This window comes from Oxyura jamaicensis, chromosome 5 (assembly GCF_011077185.1).
Source record: "Oxyura jamaicensis isolate SHBP4307 breed ruddy duck chromosome 5, BPBGC_Ojam_1.0, whole genome shotgun sequence".
Taxonomy (NCBI): Eukaryota; Metazoa; Chordata; class Aves; order Anseriformes; family Anatidae; genus Oxyura; species Oxyura jamaicensis.
The window spans coordinates 3,705,049-3,724,842 of record NC_048897.1 but is presented as its reverse complement, the minus strand read 5'-3'; the positions used below and the strand labels follow the sequence as shown (position 1 = coordinate 3,724,842).

The 19,794-nt window shown below is 41.3% G+C and overlaps 1 protein-coding gene across 1 annotated transcript in view; it reads left to right on the top strand.

Moving 5' to 3' along the window:
- ALKBH3 (alkB homolog 3, alpha-ketoglutarate dependent dioxygenase) overlaps positions 1-19,794 on the top strand; it is a 20,212-nt gene extending 418 nt beyond the window's left edge. The window contains exons 2-10 of the mRNA XM_035329118.1: positions 1-24; positions 951-1,066; positions 2,199-2,233; positions 4,175-4,222; positions 5,287-5,390; positions 6,612-6,700; positions 9,727-9,936; positions 16,848-16,946; positions 17,483-19,794. The exon at positions 1-24 is cut by the window's left edge and continues 3 nt beyond it. Coding sequence (XP_035185009.1) covers positions 965-1,066; positions 2,199-2,233; positions 4,175-4,222; positions 5,287-5,390; positions 6,612-6,700; positions 9,727-9,936; positions 16,848-16,946; positions 17,483-17,575 — 780 coding nt within the window. The 5' untranslated portion in view covers positions 1-24; positions 951-964 and the 3' untranslated portion in view covers positions 17,576-19,794. The remainder of the gene's footprint in view (positions 25-950; positions 1,067-2,198; positions 2,234-4,174; positions 4,223-5,286; positions 5,391-6,611; positions 6,701-9,726; positions 9,937-16,847; positions 16,947-17,482) is intronic.

Here is a 19,794-nt window from a genome sequence, read left to right as displayed (position 1 = left end):
GCGGCCCGGCGGGGCGAGCCGCAGGCAAGGCCCGGGCGGCGGTGGCGGCGGCTGGGCCCGGCCGCGGCCCGGGTCTCCGGGTGGCGGCGGTGGGGAAGGCCGGGGCCGGGGTACCGGCGGCTCCGGGAGGGCCCCGCGGGGAGCGAGGCGGGGGGGGACCCGCGGGAGGAGGAGGGCGGGGGCCCGCAGCAGGCTCCTGCATCGGCGGACGCATTACGCGGCCCCTTGGCTGGCTGGTGAACCTGTATCGAGGTTGGAGTGTGAAAGAAAGGTTTAGAACCTGGATTATTTATTTATTGGTTCTTAATAACGCGACACTGACTCGGGTGATTTAGCAGGCTTGTGCTGCTATGTCTGATCCCGATTTGGATACTTCCAATAACGTGTTGGGCCGACACCAGCGAAAAGCAAGGTTAAAAGAAGCAAGGTTAAGCTCGCCTCTCTTAAGAAATGAATTACATGTGTATACGTGTAGTCCATAAGTTCAGAATTCTTGATTTTTGGGAGTTTAATACTGTTTTAATGCAGTTTTTCATGCCGTAATGAGTTCTGTTTCGTTAGTGCTCCACGTTTAGGACTGTGGTATTCCCTAATGCCACCATGCATTCTTTCCCACATTTTCCTGTGAAGAATTTGAATTCCACCTGTCCCCTTTTTCCCTGTTTTTAACTTACCATTAGCAAAAGGCAGTGCTTTTTCTTTGTAAGCATCTGCGTTGGGCAGAAACTCACTTAAAAACATTTTCCATTTGTCCATGAATAACAAAAATATTCAAGACGCTCTGCAGCTTTAACTGTTACGTGATGGAGGTTTGGTTGTTACCAGAAGGCTCTGCCAAGCAGAGGAGAATCCTTCAAAGAAGGACTCCGTAAGTCCTTCCAAACATGAGCGTTGTGTTTTCCATAGGGTGAAGTGCAATTTCATGTGATCCTTTTTTCCCTTTGCTGTAGCACCAAAGGCACCCATGGCCAGCAACGTTTCCCCTGCAGGCACTATTGGACAGGCGTGGATGAAAAAAGATCAACTTCCCTCTCGAAAGCAATTTGTCTTTGAAAAGCCATCAGAGGTAATTAATTACTTAATTAAACACTGATTACCAGAATCTCAAGTTTTCTGAAACTTCAAACAACGAACTGAAAAAATACAGACTTTGATATTAATGGTCTCATGTTTTAAAGCACATGAAAAACTCAGCTGAGCTGAACTTTTAGGGGTTTTTACCAAGTGGAATTTGAAACTGTTACGGTCCGTCCATCTGTGTAGTTTCAACCTAGGTATTCATTGCATACCTATTCATAGCTACTTTTCGTTGTTTGTTTTAGGAGAACCAAAGAATATATTTTCTTAAATATTCAGAGTGATGCAATGTCCCTAAGCACGATTTGAGGTCTGTTTTGGTCTCAAGGTACCTGCGATATTTCTGCTAGGGGAAGCATGTGAGATTTGTTTTCTAGACTTTCCTTTATGGCCCACAAGGAGATGAAGGATATTTTGCTGTTTGCGCTGGTAAGGTAGTTCCTTGCTTGTGAAAAAAAAATCTTGAACACTTCTTTCTAAGCCAAAAATATTTGAAAGACCCTTCATGGCTTGCAAGGTTTGGAGACGTTCTGGGAAGTTTCTCTCTTCTCTGCAGCAGAGCCCTGGCACCTGTGTAATACTATGTCTTGACTGTTTTGCATACTTATTTCTGTAGCACCTTGCATCTCAGCCCTCCATGGAGCTCAGAGAAGAGAAGCATAAATGATTTAAAAACAAACAAACAGCTGTCTTAAGCTGCTATTTTAAGCTGTTGGTTCCTGCTGTCTGATCTGTCTGACATTTTGTTAATTGACTGGGGCTGAGATTTATTCATCCCTTCTTCTGTACTTGCTGTACAATTCTAATTCTGAATGTAAGGCTGGGATTTCTTTGGTTGTAATTCAGTATTGTGATAATCCAAACAGTTTAGAAAGGGATGTCCTTTAGGGGGCAGTTGGTTGTTAAAAATATGTCTGGAGTGGGAGCTGCATCTGAGGGTTTCCAGGGGATGGGGTGGAGTGTTGCTGCTTACCTGCTGTCCAGAGGTGTGTTTTTCTCACTGACGTTTCAGTCTTCAGCTATCTAGAATCACTAGAGATGGCAACAAGCTCTGTTTGACTCGAGCATGTCAGGTACATAAACGTTTAGTATTCACCATGTGTTGTCTGGTTACCTTTCAGGTGGGACGCAAGGTTCCTGAGGCAGGTGTGATAGAGTGAGTATACTGCTGACTGTCTGGCTGGCTTGCGGCTTTTCTGTTTTTCTGGTCGGGGGCAATATGCTGATAAGAGTTCCTTTTTCACTTAAACTGACTGTACCTTGGAAGAAATTTCAGTACAAAACGTGGACTTTCAACCCTTTTATCCTGAACTGAGTTTATAGTCAGGAGAGTCCAAGTGTGTCTTAATAGTTTTTGTGGCTTTGGTGTAGCTGTGTAAATCAGGAAAGATGAACAGTTGGGGATTCTTGGATAACAGAACCAGCAATACGTCTATGTTGGTTAACAATGTACGTTTTCTTACAAAAGTCCCTGTGTAAACAATACTGGAAATTACTCGCTGTTATCCAGGTATGTAACTGGTGTGGCACCTCAAGCAGCACTGCCTTTGAAGATTCAGAGAAGTAGCTGCTCATAAGCATCACAGTGAAGCTAGATATTCATAAGCTGTAGATCACTTGCCCTTTGTGTAAAAACTCTCAGAGATTTGCTCAGAGTAAACATGGCATGAAGTATGGCAAGGTGTGGTGGTGTATGGTGAAGATACAGAGTTTGAAAGATAAATTTGTTTCAGTTTGGCCATCATGATAGAGTTTTCTTACTAAGCGGTTCCTATGAGGCAAGTTACAGATCCACCTCGAGTGGGATTTGCATGTTCTTACATCGAGGAGTCTGCTGTTAGTTTCCTGTATGCACTTCAGAATAGGTGCTGGATGGGTATTCATGAAGAGCAGGCACGATTCAGATGTCCTCTGGTGCCCCATGTGCAGCCACCCTCTCACAACTGGTGTGGTAGTGAACTGTTGATTAATTACAACTACTTGTGAGAGGTGTTTCTGCCAAGATCCAGGAAGAATACTGCTGGAAATAGTAACAGAATTTCCCAGTAACACTTGGAGATTGTAGCAGATACCATGTATCTGCTAGCAGATACTTTCCCTTTCAGTGTGAAGGATGCAGGCACATGTTCTTTGCTTATCGTTTATTAGTAGTAATAAATCTAGGTGCTGAGCAAATTCAGTGTGTTAAAAAATGCTCTAAAGGTTCACGTGACTATTACTCTTATTTACAAATTAAAAAATACAGGGGAAAAGAAAGCTGAGATGCTGATCTCATTAAAAGTGCTGTAGATAATATAGTATGGTTTATGCCCTGAGTGTATGTGCAATATGGAAAAGAGCGTAAAGTTCTTGTTTATTCATTTTTCTTAAATACAGCACAATGCAAAACAGTTTTTGATGATCTTGTGATGATCAGTATATGGATTAGAGCTAGCTTAGGAGAAAAATCAGATTGTAGGTGAAACAAGCAGTTCGTGTGAGGGAAGATAATACTCCACAATTGTGCAGCTTGTAATAGAGGGTGGAGATATTTACCCTCTGTACCAGCTACACTGACTTAAATACTATTTGCACACCTGTAGTTTGGTTTCTCTGTGTGCTGCAGGCTGATGAGTGCTTTGCTGTTAGCAGAAAGTTTTTATGACCGAAAACTCTGGATTTCATGTCCACAGTTAGACTCAGGCTCTTTGTGTACCTATAACTGCAAACATCAAACATAATGCTCAGCGTGCGGTTTTCTGTGGTTGTCTCCCTTAGATTCCCTGTGACGTCCCTCATTTACTTGTCTCTAGAGCCCTAAAACCACGTGTTGAGCCTTGGCTGAACTGGGAGCAAGAGAGAGGAAGTACACACAAACTCATTTTTTCTGTGACATCCCTGGCTGCCTTAATCTAACCTCTGTCTCTTCAGAGCATTTTTGCTTCCCTTAGTACCACAAAGCTTTTTTTCTTTTTTCTTTTTTTTTTTTTCTCTCTTTTTTTCTTTAAAGAAAACTCATGCTAGTGCAGGCTTACAGCAATTCTAGTCCAAGTTGCTCTGTGTAAGATCACTCATGTTGTCGGTGCATCTGACTGCTCTTTCTTTTCTATACCCTCAGCAAGCCTGGCGTGTATGAGCTCAGCACAGGACCAAGCGGAGTTTCTAGGTAAGTGGATTACACGTTTTCTGAAACTTGCTCTTTGCTGCTGGTGAACACTGCACTGTTACTCAGCTTTCTGAAGTCTCGTCTCTGTAGAGTGTTCTGACTCGAGCAGGTGCCTATTGCCCTTCCTGTGTGTCATGTGTTTAGAGTACCTCTGGAAGTGCTTTGAGTATCAGGCAGCAGAGACTTACACAGTTCTGAGCAGCACTGAGGGGATGAAACACGAACCTCTTTAACATCTAGCACATGCTGCATCTAGTGCTCTTGTCTGGAATAAGGAAAAGGGGCTACGTCCATTTGTTTCATGCACCACAGTAAGTTGCTGCTTGAAATTTGGATTGGTATTCCCGTGTTAGCAAGGCTGTGGGGTCTGTGTCAGATGTAGCTGAGAGCTCCCAAAAACTTTTAGATGTAAATCTGACTTGTTTTTAATTGATCTAATAAAATATTTTAACTTTAAGCAGATGGGAAACTTTGGGGTTATCCTGTTTACTTCTGTCTTTTGTCTTAATTTTTATAGCTTCTGGACACTTCAGAACCTACTTGTTCTGTGATTTCTACCAACTTAAAAGCATTTTATTTCACATTGCTGACTTAGCTGCAATGTCAATATTCATTCTTTTGTTTTTAATGAACCTAATAGACTTCTTTTTTCCAAAGTTGGAAAAATGCTTCTGGTGAATTTATTTGAAGGTTTTCATCTTTTTTCCTTCTAAAACTGCAAATAATTTTATACAAATTTGAAAAAAGCTTTGACCAGTAGGGAAGAGAGGAAAAAAAATATGCAACCAGTTGTGTTATTTTGCCACTTTCAGGCCACTATTTGCACAGCATATGGCTTATTATGGAACTCATGGTGTATTGTTGGTTTCATATTTTTTTATAGGTTTATAAAGCAATTAGACAATCTTAGGGGAAGACCCGTTAGGGGTTCCTGCTGCTTTCTGTTCTGCCTGTATTACAGGCATTCTTACCTTACATTCTTTGGGAATCCCAGAAATTAGAATATTTTATCAAAGCTTATATAGAAGTCTTTATTCCTTCCTTTTCTGTATCTCCTTCCTTAGGATTCATTTGATTCCTGGCTTCATTGATTCGGAACAAGCAGACTGGATGTTTGAACAACTCCTCCAAGACATACCCTGGGGTCAGAGAACTCACATCAGACAGGGTAAGGGTGTGTAGACTAACCTTTCAGGTCGTTTCCATGCTAAAATCCACCCAGCGCACATCACGTCATCGTTTTTCATTTTACATATTGCCACTCCTTCACATACTTTCTTACGGGTTTTCCTTGCACAGCTGAAAAGTACTGCTTCTCATTCAAATCTGTATCACCGTGGTCCTATTTACAGTTATTTCAGATCTTTCCAAGTTTAAGAGGATGAAAATTTCCTCTCTGTCGTACAAGTCTTACAGGAATTCCTTTCTGTGGCGTCTTCAGTTCTTTTTCGTGCAGTCTTTTTGATGAAGTCTGTGCTCCATCCCTTCATACTATCTCCCAGTGATGTTGTAAAAGCTATTTTCTTTGAGGTTTCTGTTACCAGGAGTATTCTTGCCACTCTCTTAAAATTCCAGCAAAGCATACTTTTGTTTTTGCTTCTTGGTGGCAGTACAACCTAAGTGAAGAGTCTGCTATTCTGGATTTGTTCGCTAAGGGGCCACCTGTTCTAGCTAAATTTCTCTTTTTAGGCAGGAACGGATATAACAAAATGCGTTGGAGTAGTTACCGGTCAGGGCTGGAAAATTTCTCCAACATCTGTGTTTATTGGCTTGTACTGAAGGTAGTGTAAAATGGAGAGTGTTACCTGTCAAACATGAGAAATAGCTACCAAGGTAGTCTGTTCAGAAGCTGGAAGTACTTTAACTTGACATTTGTATTACACCGCAGAACACTTGCATATTTGACAAAATATTACTTGTTCAGCTTCGCTGCCTTCTCCTTCTGTAACGTCCCATTGATGCTGCAGTCCCCGACACATCATCCTTTCCAGAGGCAATACCTTGCAGTTAATGCCAGTGTATTGCAACCAGGAGAATGTAAAGCAAACTAGAATTGTAAATAAAACTTCAGTTTCATTTTGCTATCTTTAATTTTTATTATCCAGTCCTTGCCCAATCTGGCGTAGGGATGGGAAAATTGATGTAGCTCCAAGATTTTGGCAAGGGAATACCTTTCTCATATAATCAAATATGTAGCACAGGGTCTGCTTTTGAATAATATTCCTTCACTTGGGTTCATTCTGTAATGTAATTCTTTAAGGAACCACTTGTTAACTTCAGGTGAGTGAACAGTCCTTTTTTGATTATTTATTTATTTATTGACAGAATTATGTTTTTCCATTTTCAAGTTCTTTGATAAGGGAACTGAGAGGTCTTTCTGTTTTTTCAGAAATGTCTTTTGAGGAGCCAAGGCTTACCTCCTGGTATGGGGAACTTCCTTACACGTACTCCAAGATAACAATGCAGCCAAACCCAAATGTATGTATATTTTTACAGTTTCCTTTTATTATTTTCTACAAAGAAACCCTTTGCAGAGATTGAGAGACAAAACCTTCCTTCTATCCTCTTTTTACCTGGAACATTTGTCAGAATTTCTTTTGTGTCCAGCAGCAGATTTCTAGTGGAAAGTGGACAACTTTGTAAAATAAGTATTACGAGTGGATTGATTGAGAGGAGCGTTAGGGGATAAAAGTTTTGAAAAGGAAATTACAGCTCCAGAGTTTAATTCTTAGTTCACTGTGTAGCTTTGGACAAAACTCTCAATTGTTCTGCGTGACTTACTCTATGCATCTTTATATTGAAGACTGTAGCATCCACAGTTGTACTGAGTTTTTCTTGTTGAGATACAATAACATCGACTACTGAAATACTTATGTTCAGAAACACTTAGATTCAATACTGCTTAAGTGTGAATTTAGGCATTTTTTTGATTCCTGTGTAAATGTGACGAGATTCAGCACGTGACATGCCTGCTCAGCCACTCCAGATTGTGTCACGCGATTTCCCATGCTATTTTGGAACGGTTAGAAACCTTCCAAGTGACTTGCTGATGTGTTGGCCGTGTTCGGTTACTCTTGCTGGCTTCCAGCCTGTTGTCCCATCTCTTAGTATTGCTTTGTCTGAAATTGCCATGGCAGTAGGCTGCAGTGTTCTGAAGCATAAACGAAGTGTGACTTCTGAGGGCTGGATAGGGTTCCAAAGAAAGAAAAGTGTCCCAAGTCCAGAACTGGATGGCAAAGCTTCCCAGCAAAGCTCAGTTTGAGGGAAGTGGAAAGGTGTTACTTACCAAGATGAGCTGTAAAGATTTTCTAGTTTCAAAAATCCCGTAGTTGGTAGTTTTGTAGTGGGAAAACAGGCACTTTTTGTACTTATTCATGGAATATTATTTTAAATGGACTTTTCTAGAAGCAGAATGACGTTAGGACTTGGAAGTGCCCCCTGCAAAATCATTCTGCTGTACACTAGTCATTTTTAACTAGTTCAGAATTGCCTGCTGTGGAAGCTGTTGCTGCTCAGAGGTTAGACAGAGCCTCTATGCCCTGGGTTCACCGTTCCAGTCTGGTTTGCATGAAGCTCAGTTAGCCGTCACTGGGCTACTGCCATGGTCTGGAAACTGCCCGTAGCCAGATATATGGGTAGACTGCACATAGGCACTCTGACAATGTATTCAGCTTTGTAGGAGGGAGTTTTATGCAGCCTAGAAAGAGCTGTGGATGGTATAAACAGCACAGCCCTTACCTGTGGAATAGGTTTTATATTACAAAAACATCCTCAGTGCCAAATCACCAAATGCAGTTTGGTGCACAGCTTTGTCAAAAACAGTTGCCTGCCTTGAACGTTTGATCTGTAGGAGTGTTTAGCTTTGTGCCCCTCATTTTTTGTTTGGTAAGGCTGGGTGTGATGGCAGCACTGCTGAGTGTGATCCAATGCTACTGCGTAAATGAATTTTTGCATTAGAAAAAAATGTAAACAGTGATATAGTTGGGGATGTGGTAATAGTTCATAACAAACTTACTTCCCCCACTGCAGCTTTATAGTGAAGTTTCCACTGAACTGTAAAATTCACCATATAACATTTTTACTAATAATACTTTTGTGATAGGAATTGAAGGAATCTGGTCCATTGGGTCACTAAGAAGTGCTTTCAGTCATTCTCTTTGGACTCTTCTGTGATTGCATAGCATGTTTGGCACATGCTGCAGTTCTGGAGAGCCTGTGTTTTTTCCTTCAGGCAACCCAAGTACAAGCTATAGCATTTTTGGGTGCTGTTACTGATTTCCCTACATATCCCATAGCTACAGGCTGAGTTCATGTATAATTAATTATTCACATGATGATTAGTCATTGAAGGGGTGACTTATCTAGAAGAACACCAAACACAGAAAGATGGCACATTGGAGGCTTCTGTAGTGTAGCCAATAGGTTAAAAACCCTCTAAACATCGGTAAGCGTGGAAGGACAGTGGTGTGGAGTTGATTATTTGAGGTGGATACTGGGAAATAACTCCCGCTCTCTGTTCCTTCTGCCAGTGTTTGCTGAGAGGTTTGGAATCAGTTCTTTGTCCTCTCTTGATCTCTGTGTTTCTGCTTACATAATGGGCAAAAGATTCTGGCCTACATTGCTCTGAGCCTTTTTTTCTCTTTTCTTTTAGCTGATGTAGTACTTAAAAGCACTCTGACAGCTGAAAGTCATGATGTAAGTTTATAACATTGAATAGTGATTCACTGGACTGAGCTGTAATGGAATGTGCAGAGCTGCCACAGGCTATGGGTGCAGCAAGATATTAGTAAAGGGAAGGGGGAAATTCGGGGCCTGTGACATTCATTTTGCAAATCACTGAGAAGTTACACAGCTGAAGTCAAAACCCCAAGAGAAGGGGCTCAGCAAGCTGTACTGCTGGAGCTGGGAGCAGAGGGCCACGCTGTGGGAGTGTTATTGGCCTGTTGTCTCTTGTTCTGTGTCACCTGCAGGGAATGGAGTGGGAGTCCTGCGGACACCAGCTGCAACTGTGTGGGTGCGCTACGCCCGCCAGCAGTGGTTAAGTAACTCAGGTGTTATCAGACCCATGTGTTAAACTCCGCTAGCTTGGCCAGGAGATTAGAACAGACAGGTATGCATGGGAGAGGTTGCACAGTTTTTGTTCTAGTTAAGAACTGCTGGTGTTTATGCTCAGTTCAAGCAGATTTTACTCTACTTCCTCACCTTTCAGTTAAATGAAGTGGCTAGTGGCTGCCCCTAGCAGGCAGACTGGCCTCTTATTTTTAAGAGGTGATTTAGTGTTGAGCCATAGGTAACATAAGCATATTTTGCAGAAAGCCTGTTCCTCAACTTTACTAAAAATTTGATCAGAATTGTTCAGAGGCATTTGGCTTCAGGTTCGTTGTGGTGAAAATGCAGTAAGTTTTGTTTCTTATCCAGGAGTAGTTTTCCCCTTGTGTCCTGGTGTTATTGTCTACTGTCCTGCTTTCATTGTATTTACCTTACTCCCTCTGTGCCGATTGCAGTGGCATCCTCTGCTGACTATGCTAAAGGAGCGCATTGAAGAGTTCTCTGGCTATGCCTTCAACTCCCTGCTCTGCAACCTGTACCGAAACGAGAAGGACAGCGTAGACTGGCACAGTGACGACGAACCATCGCTGGGAAAAAATCCCGTCATTGCCTCGCTCAGCTTTGGTGCTACCCGGACCTTTGAGATGAGGAAGAAACCCTCCCCCGTGAGTATTCTTACCGCAGTGAAAGAGTCCAAGCTCATTTGTTTAGTCCTTTCCCTCTGTTTAGAGAACTTAATAACTACAAACATTTAGTTATATTAGTAATTAGTGGAAACACTCAGAGAGTTCTGTGGAATAAGTGTAGGAATCAAAAAGACCTGTTACACGGAACGTGACACCTCCGGGGTGGAATGGAGCCACTCTAATAACGAGCAGCAATGTAGTGCTGCGGTGAAATTGCAACCTACTATTTTGCCCTGATAAGGTCCTTTCCCATTACTTGAAATCAGTGATGTTAGAGGTGAGCTTTTGCTATTTAAATGAGCCATAGATTCGATCCTGTTTTGTTAAGCCCCAGTAGTGGTGTAATTCATAGTGTATGTGTTATGCAGAGTGCCTCTGACCACTCTTGTAAGTAAAAATCCCCCTTAGCATTGTCTGGATGTTCACTTGTGTGTGTTCAGGTTGAGAGCCAATGAAGAGCAGGAAAGAGCATCCCATTTCTTTTACCTAAAATACCAATCTGCCGTATCATGCTTCACAGACTAAACAGGGATCGTTACTTTGACAGGAGGCATGTGTGAACATCCTCTCAGGAATTAGTTTCTGATTTGGTAGAGAATACTCTTTCTACATAAAATGCTGTGTAACAGGCATTTAAGCAACAAGTAACTTAAATTTTGCATTTATTGAAGTAAAGGGATCCCAGTCTTCTGCTGAAAGTGCAAGCCTCATTGTAGGTATGCTGCTTCAGATGTCTTTCTGCATGTTTTCTGTTATGTGGTGATATCCTTGATATGAACTCTGAGGAAAATTTCTTTTTTTTTAAATATAGTCTGAAAAATGTAGTCTGGAAAGCACTTTGGGATCTTTGAGAAGATGTTTGCTGTCTACTTATATTGTTACTTATTCTGAATAAACTAGTGCAGAAAGCAAAGGTGGACAGTACCAACCTATAAACTGTGTGCTGAGGTCTTGAAATGTGCCCTTGGGGAGTGACAGCGGGTCACCTAGTCATGAAAAAAAAGGTCAGGATTTGAATCAGAAAACTAAATAATTTGTGTAAATAATGTGTAAGTTCTTTGTTGCCTGAAGGGAGTTTAACCCTGTGGTCCTTGAGCATGAGATTGCATAACCAGAGCATTGTGTCATTGGGCATAGCATGAGTAAGTGTCTTTGATTCTGTGATGATAAAATCATGTCAGCTGGGAAGTTCATTCCTCTGGGAAGCTGTAAATGGTGCCCGGGATCATCTCCAGAGTGTGTGTATTCCTTTTCGATGGATCAGAATTAAAGCCACCTAGATTTCAGTATAAACTTTGCAATTCCCCCTAAAAATTGAATGCAGTTTTTGAGCAAGATGTCAATTTGTGTTTTCTGTTTTCTCAGAAGACACCCACTATGAGTAAAGGGGGGAAATCAGTCTGTGCCACTCACAATTGGCCACCTTCTTTGATCTGTACTGTATGGTTTCTTCCCTTTTCTTCCTGAGGGGGGTGATTTTTTTTATGTATGTATCCCTCAAGCACTCCTCGTTTTTTTCTTTAGCGTCTTTGACCTGATATTTCTGACTAGCTCGGTCTTGTTATATATAAAGTGCATTCCTTCTGCAATTGTGACATACCTGTTTCTAAAATAAGATCCCCACGTGCAGAGTGATGCTTGAACAAGTTGCTATTAGCTGTATATCATGTGCCTAAGGGAATTTGTACTTAAAATTATATGTCACGTTACGTATTCTTTGCACATTCCAAAAGCCTGCAATTTTCTGAGAGCATCCTATGACACTAGGTGCTGTGCCAAGTGGGAGTTACAAGACACTCTGATGGAAATTACAACCTTTCAGGCTGTACCACCAAAGAAGTAATTTTCATGCTCCATTGTAATGTAGCATTCTCTCTTTCATTAAAAGAAAGTTAAAGTCGGTTGTAGATAGTTGAAGTTTGATCACTACTTTGTTAAAAGCAAGTTACAGGAGTAGCCTAGGGAAGGGGGATTCAGATTTACAGTCATCACAGGCATCTCAGGCTCTTATCTGGTTTGTAATCTGCCATTACTCGTACCCATGGTTTTCCAAAGGTAGTCTTCACTGACGGAGGAAAAGAGAAAGCAAATCCTTTTCCTCCCCAAATTAAGCCTCTTTGAGGACCCAAATTCTAGTAACGCTGATTTTAGAGTTTGAAAGGCCTTCATTTCTCTCTGTTGTAAATGCTTTTAAGTATTTCGGGGTGAAAGGTGTCATGAAAATGTAAGATGAGAAATACTGTGCTAGAGGCTCACCATGGATAAGTGATGCTGGAAAAAAACTGAAGCGATTGCCTGTGTGTGATCATGTACTGGGTACAAAACAGCATGTACCACGAGTCAGGTAACGTCTTGTAGTGCAATTGAAGAGCACTAAATCGGGGCCTTCGGAGGCTCCAGCTCATATTAGTGACTGTCTGTACAAGTAGTGTCCAGATTTAACTGTGGATGAACCTCTTAGGGAATAAAACCCTATTTCTCTAAGACAACTATAACAAAAAAGACAGTTAATGTTGGTAGGCTTTGTTGTTGTTGTTTGGTGTATATATTTTTGTTTGGTTTTGCTGCTGCTGCTGCATGTTTGTGTGAGATTTTTACCTTTGTGTTGCAGAAATTTGAAGTTTATGTAGGCAACATTGAAACTGCCACTAAAAGAAATCTTTCCTTGGAGGAGGAAAAAAGTTATTTAGTTGCAAGTGGCATTATTGTTGTTGTTGTTTAAATGGTTCCAGGGTGAGGTTAAAGAAAGGTTCAGTCTGCTGTTTTTCTTTTTGGTGACTGCTGTAGTGGATGAATAAGTGTTCATTATATAATAGGGAATGAGTATAGACAGTCGTGCATAGCCCACTTGATTCCACATTGCAGACATCCCTTCTGAATAAATAGAAATAGTTTCTCCTCAGATTTCAGCCCAGAGCATGTTAAAAAAAAAAAAAAAACAATAAAAAGCTGCATATATTTTGGGAGCAAATTCCTCGCTGGAGTTGTTAAGGAGACTTGTCATGGAAGTTAACGTGATTCCAGGAAGTGTTTTGCTTCACCCACTGGGGTTTTTCTTTTTAAACATTCTTTCTTCTAAATATTGCCTTTTCTGTTTATTTGGACCAGTTGTGTGGTTGTATGTGATGTTTTGCCTTTGCTTTCAAGGGTTTCTAGGCTTTTTGGATGCTTACTTAGTAGTCTAAAGTCTACAGTGAAATGATCTCGTTTCTTCTATTTTTTGCTTCTAGTTCCAGTAAATTATTTTTTTTTTCTTGCCTCCTTGTTGCTCCCCGGTTGTTGCAGCTCCTGCCTGCACTGGAACCAAGAGGCGAACACTTGGTTTTGGAGCTGTGATTCATGCTCAAGTCAGGCACAGCCTGCTGGTTAAGTCAGCGAGCCCCCTCCTGCTGTCCCCCAGCATACCTGCACCTTGCCTTACCACCTCCTGCTGCTCTCCACACCGCCCCGAGGCCCTGTCCCACTCATACCTGACTCAGCCGCCCTACTCCAGAGGAATTATTTCCCTGTGTTAGATGGGTCTTCCTGATCCAGCCTCGGTACCACTAGTACTATTGCTTACCACTGCTCCTCTCCAACAGCGCCAGCTTATCTGATCAGGTTCCTTTGAAAACCATGTGGGATTTTAGTTGAAGGGTGCTGTTTGATGTCCCAGTAAGCTCCCGTGTCCCGCTGGGAGCTGCTCTGTAGCAGAGGTCTGGGTGCCACACGGGCCGGTTTGGTGCAGCTGCCCTCCAAACTGCAGTGTGAGCTCTGCGTGGAGTTAGAAAGCCAGCTGCCAGGTTCGTCTGTCTGTAGCCAAGGAAACTGATGGATGCTGGGCAAGGGAGGGATTTTTGTGCGTACGCTAGATAATAGCAGGGTGTTTGTGGTGTTCTCAGCATCAGCCTTCAGATGGGTCTGTCCTTCAAATGAAACACTAAAACAAGGTCCTTCTGTCCTTGAGTAGCTCTTCTAGCAGAAATTAAAGATCTCCTAGTACTTTTGAAAACAGAAAAATAACCCTTGGTGTCCTAACAGGCCTAACTAAAGACTGACAGCAGCATATGGAGCACGGTAGAAACCGAGCCTTGGATCAGGAGGGGGTTGGGGTTGAACTTTTGGATTGCTGTGAAAGGAGGCTTGCTTCATTGGCTTTCCCCACCAGTGTTGGCAAGACTTGAGCAGGTATAGGCAAGTAGAGGGGAAGAGGCTACCACATTTGCAAAATGCAAGGTCATCAGCAGAAAGAGTGAGGGAGTTTAAAGATGGTCCTGTGCAGGTGGGTGGGTGGATTACATGAGGAAAGGGCAATAGGACTGATTCTCTGGCTTTCTAGATGTTTTCTATATATTCTATATTCTAGATATTTTCCTTTTCTTACCTTTTGATTTTAATACCTTTCTAAGAAAAAAAAAGATGGAGTCCAGAAATACTTTAAGTGCTTATATTGATAGCTTCCCATCCACTCCTACTGAGCTTCTGTCACTTACTACCTGTAGTTCCTTGGGTTAAGAATAGGCATCAAGAATAAGTTTCCTTCATAAACTTCCTGAGCTGTGAAACCCAGCTGAGTCTCCTGTATGTCTGACATCAGCTCTAAAGAGACAAGTTCTGAAGTGAGATTTGGTGGATGTGTTAGTATAGACATGTGATGTGTCCAACTTCACTGGCTCTGCAAAACCAACAAACATACGATTCTTTTTTCTAGGTAAAACTAAGCTCAGATGTCACATTTTAAATGGAAAGAAACTGCTGCTTTTACATACTCTCTTTTCTAAGCCAAAAGGATGTTTTCTCCTAAATCATTTATCTTAGAAGGTTCATTTTAGTCACGATGAGCAAGGGACAAAAATAGATCCACTGTTGTCCTTCCACAAAGTGAAATGGTGTAATCCAGTGAAATAAAAAGACAGCCATGCACTGCTATTTCACTGCTTTTCATCAGCGGTCGTGTTTGATAGCTATTTTTGAAATTCCCCTTGTTTCATCTGTTGTTTAAAAAAAAAAAACTTCTTTGGCATTGTGCTTTACTTCTAATAGAGCAAGATAAATGCCTCTTAATTCTAGAAACTTAAAAATGTATCTTGCAAATGGACATTGTCCTTACAGAGAACGAAAATGCTACAGGTGATTCTCGGTGTTTTCAGCACTTCTGATTTCAGAGGTTTAGTGAGCTTAACTAAGTGCTGAAACAGCCTCAGGCCCTTAGGTATCCCCAAGAAATGCACAAACCCGGAATTGCCAGCCATGACTGCCAGTTGCACGAGCAGGATTGAATAACCTTGGTCTGTCACACTGTGGCTAAGTTCTAGTCCCAGACGTGAGCAGAAAGTTGCCAAGATGCTAGTCAAGTGCATGAAGTGATGCTTTGTGTTATTGGGAATTGATTTCACCCCAATCAAGCTCTTTTGCATAAGCAAAAAAAATGATTTGGTGAGCTCTTTGGGAAAAAAAAAAAAAACATTCTCTCTGCTTCTAGATGCAGTGGTATAATAAATACATTTTGAATAACAAATTTTTTTTCAGACTGTTTGCTAGATGCAGCAAACTCAGAACAAGGTTAACCCTGTATTTGTACTGTGTAGTCCTTGAAAATGAGAACCTGGCATACTCTTTTTTTTTTTTTTTTTTTTCTGCTTGGAAAAAGTTTATCATCGGTTTTACTATTTCAGGCTATCTGATGCATTCTTTAACTTAATAATAAAGGACCTCGAGTCTCGTCCCTTTCAACACTAATTAAAATATTTTATCTAACCCTCTTTTCCCCTAAATAACCTCTGTATTTGGAAGGTGATTTTCTACTAGAAACTTCCCTGAATTCCTCATTTCACAGAGTTGCTTTCCATTCTTTGGCAGCTTTCAAATTTGGCAGTAGAGATCTACCAAAGGCTAACTGTGTACTTCCATTTTATATTTGGGGAAATAGTGCTTTTCTCACACTTTAACATTAACGAAATAATCCAAGTTCAGCACGAAGTAGTCAACATGTTAAATAGAAGTTGTTTAGGTTTTGCCGCAGATTTTTGCAACTGTTGAAGGCTAAAATAAGGAATAAACCTTAGCATGTTAATATCTGCCCATGTGGCAGAAGATGGTTCATGTCAGGCAGAGGGTGATCTTGTGAGGATTCATTCTACTGTTGTGATAGGGAGAATTCCCTAAACAATTGGACTCAGCAGTGTGGTGGTCCAGAGTAAAACTGGAAGGAGTAGTGCTAAGAAATGGAGTTACTGGTCTGACTGACGCCATTGTGTCAGACTGCTACTGCTGCGTTGCTACATTTGGTTGTGGTAGTTGTGTTTTAGAACAGTTGTGCGTAATCTGAAGGCTTAACAACAGTTCTGCAAATGATGTGTGTCTTCTAGTTGAGCAGCCTGGTTTGCTTAATGATGAGGAAGTTTAAGAGAACTTGTTTTACAGGTACTCTAGGAAAAGTATTTTTCGATAGGAAAAATTATTTATCAGATAATACTATAACAAGTAATGTCTGGAACCTGAAACAAGACAAATGGAGAATAGGAAGATGTGCATTTTGGATAAAAGTAGTTAACCGTTGGAATCATGGTTATGGTTGCAGAATGTTTCCACACAGAACTGTTCAGTTCAAGTGGATGTTCCCAAAATATTTGCAGCCTTGCTCCAGAATTTTGCACTGGACTTAGGAAGCAGTTGTTGAACTTCACCGACGTTACGCAGACAGTGAGATGTAATGGCTTTTCATCCTTAAAATGTTCAGCTCCTCAACTCTTCATGAAATATGGTTGCAGAGAGGTTTAGTTAGACTTCCTGAGCTCATAAAAGCTTCATTTTGTCCTTTCTCCTCTCTGTCTTTTAAGCTCTGCTATAGCGGACTGATTTTCTACCAAAAGCACTTGCCTACTTCGTAAGTGTCCTATGTTTCTTTTTAGGAAGAGAATGGAGACTATACTTACGTAGAGAGACTAAAAATCCCACTCGATCATGGGGCTCTGCTGATGATGGAAGGAGCTACCCAGGAGGACTGGCAGGTAAGAAATCCTTGGCACTGCTTAAGAGCTTTATTTGCAGTGCAGTTCTCTGAATATGTGCAAAGCACTTTCATAAAGGTGCGAAATACTTGGCTTCCAGTGAAACAATTATTTCACAATGCTTTCTACCTCAGAATTTCAAAGCACCCACAAAAATTATGCGGTTTTATTCAACTGGTAAGTGATAATAGGAATCAGCTCACATGCTGATGTTTCAGCATTTAAGTTCAGCAGTGAATGTTGCAGCCTGCAGCTGAAAGAGCAAAATCCATTTAGGAACTTAGAACATAAAAATGTTGCACTTAATTTAACAAGGCTACAGCAATCTACAAAAGACCTTTTATTTCCTCAGTAGCCCTGAGTAGTCAGAACATGCCTTAACTAAATCTTTAGAAAAGTTTGTGAAAGGCCTTTACAGAACATTAAGGGTTTTTTTTATATTGTTTGATTACCTGTATTTTAAATACACCAGTTCATGAGGTTTTTTTGTGTGTGTTTGTTTGTTTTGCTTTTTTTTTTCATAATGCCACTTACAGCATCGAGTGCCTAAAGAATATCATTCCAGAGATGCACGTATAAACTTGACCTTTAGGATCATTTATCCAGAACCTGATGGAGTTTGGAAGTGAAGAGGCACTTTGGGCGTTGCTGAACACACAGCAGATCGAGAGCCTCAGTTGGCTACGTGTTTTACAGGAGCAGAGCTCTGTGAAATACCTGATGAGCAAAACACCTGATGTCGTGAAGGTCTTTGACAATCAGTTACCTGTTATGCGGACAGTGTGGTTTTGTTTTCAGAAATGGTATGCTTTTAGATGGTACTAAATCACAGGCTATGTTTGTGAAAAGATGATGATCATTCTTAACAGAACATGGAATCTCTGAGAGGTACTGACTGGAGCAGGAAGATTCAGTGAGCAGTTACTTCTGCACCTTCTCTTGTCTCCCCTTTATCCCCAGATGGTGATCTACGTTCAAGTGACATAGATGCAGGACATGTTCAGGATTATTTTATGTTAATAATTATGTAAATGAATTATGCTTGTGCCTAGTAGAACAGTGGGTCGAGGCTTCCTTCTGCTGTGTTCTCTATGGGCAGAGTTTTGTCCTAACTGCTTATTTGTGTAGACAAGTCACAAAAGGGCAAGGAACAGAAACATCTTAGCCATGAATGTTATCAGCTAGGTCAAAACTGCCGATTTCTTGAGTGCTAACAGTCTTTCATCCCTGTTGGCGTAGAAGTGTTACCTCCATGTCATAGGCAGGAAAACAGAAACAAGGAGATAAAAATATATATATATATATTTTTCAGAATTTACTAATGCATTCTTAGTTTCTTTTTAGCACAACTGAGTTGTGGCTTCCAGTGATTTCAGGTGGGACAAGAAATGTCAACATCACTAAAATTCATGCTTGCTCTGCCAAACTTGATACCCAGAATTAGCCCAAAGATTTGGACACAAATTATTATAATCACACTGTAAGCTGCAAAGCTGTAAGTATAGTGTTGGTATCACCAGGCACGGCACCCAGTCTGGTGCTGCTAGCAGAACATACTGCTCCTAGATCGGTGCTGACTGCATTACAGCAGGGGTTGCTTGCAGGGCGCTCTCTCAAACTGCTGCTGTCACAGAGGAGCAGTCAGCAGCTCAGACCCAATTCTGGGTTGCCTTGCTGGACGTTGCCTGACCTCGGTACGTCCTACCTGTTGTTAGAACCAGCGAGCTGACGGTTGCCTTCTCAGTTGTCATACATGCTGTCTGCATGGTTCTCACTGCAGCGGATAGCATCCCCTCTCCTGGACCAAAACACCCCTTTGGCATGGCTTCGCTTTCTGCTTGAAGCAGGATCTAAGCACGGTAAATACTCTGTGCCTTGTAACACACTGGCAAGCTTCTTTAACGCAAGAATAAGCTGGTGGATGGAAATCACCTGTCTCTTCTTAGCCAGCATTTTCTGTAGTTTAAAGTTGTTCTTGACAAGAAGAGTCAAGCTGTTAATACTCAGTTATGCCTATTTTTTAAGGTACTGATGACCTAAAGGAGTCTTTTCATTCCCTGTATTCTGAAATTTGGCAGAAACATTTTCTTTGTGTATCAGACAAACTTATTAGCAGATTCTCTATTTAAAACACCATACAGATTTTGAAATAGCTTATTCTTCTAAAATGAATGCACGTTATTGGAAAACTTATCTTGTTATCTAATTTCTTCGCTTTTATCCCAGTTCCTAAAGCAATACGTTTTTGGAAATATGTTTGAAACAAGTTTCCAATGTAATATTAATTTCTTGCACTTGAATCTAAGATACGGGCTCAGTGACGTATGTCCTGAGAATTCATGTTGAAGCAGTTGGACATTTGCTTTAAAATTCATCTTCTTCAGGTAACTGGTGCTTTGTTTACGTCCCTGTATTTGTGCCCACTTATTGCAGTCCTTGCAGAGAGTATTTTTCCTTAACCAAAGGGCATTGCTGATTTCTCCAGGTATTGACTAGGCAACGTGTGAGCCTTCAGTAGTTCATGCAAGCTCCGTTTGTTTACACTCTGTTAAAAGCAGTCATGCTGCAAGGAGTAGGAGATGGGGGCTGGTGGGAACTTGTTAAACACACAAACCCAAAACCTATGGAAATTGCAACTTGTTTGAATTCAGTGGAGCCGTGACGCACAGGCAGGGCCGTGGAGGCTGCTGCTATTGAGGAAAAAAAACACTTCTTTGCTTACTTTCTCAGTTTTGATTTACAATGTTAGCAAACTGTGTTGTAGTTTTATTTATTTGGGTTGAACTGGAAGAAGACAAAGGTTTGCCCCCCAAAATAAAACAATTTACAAGAGAAATGCCGTATCCCA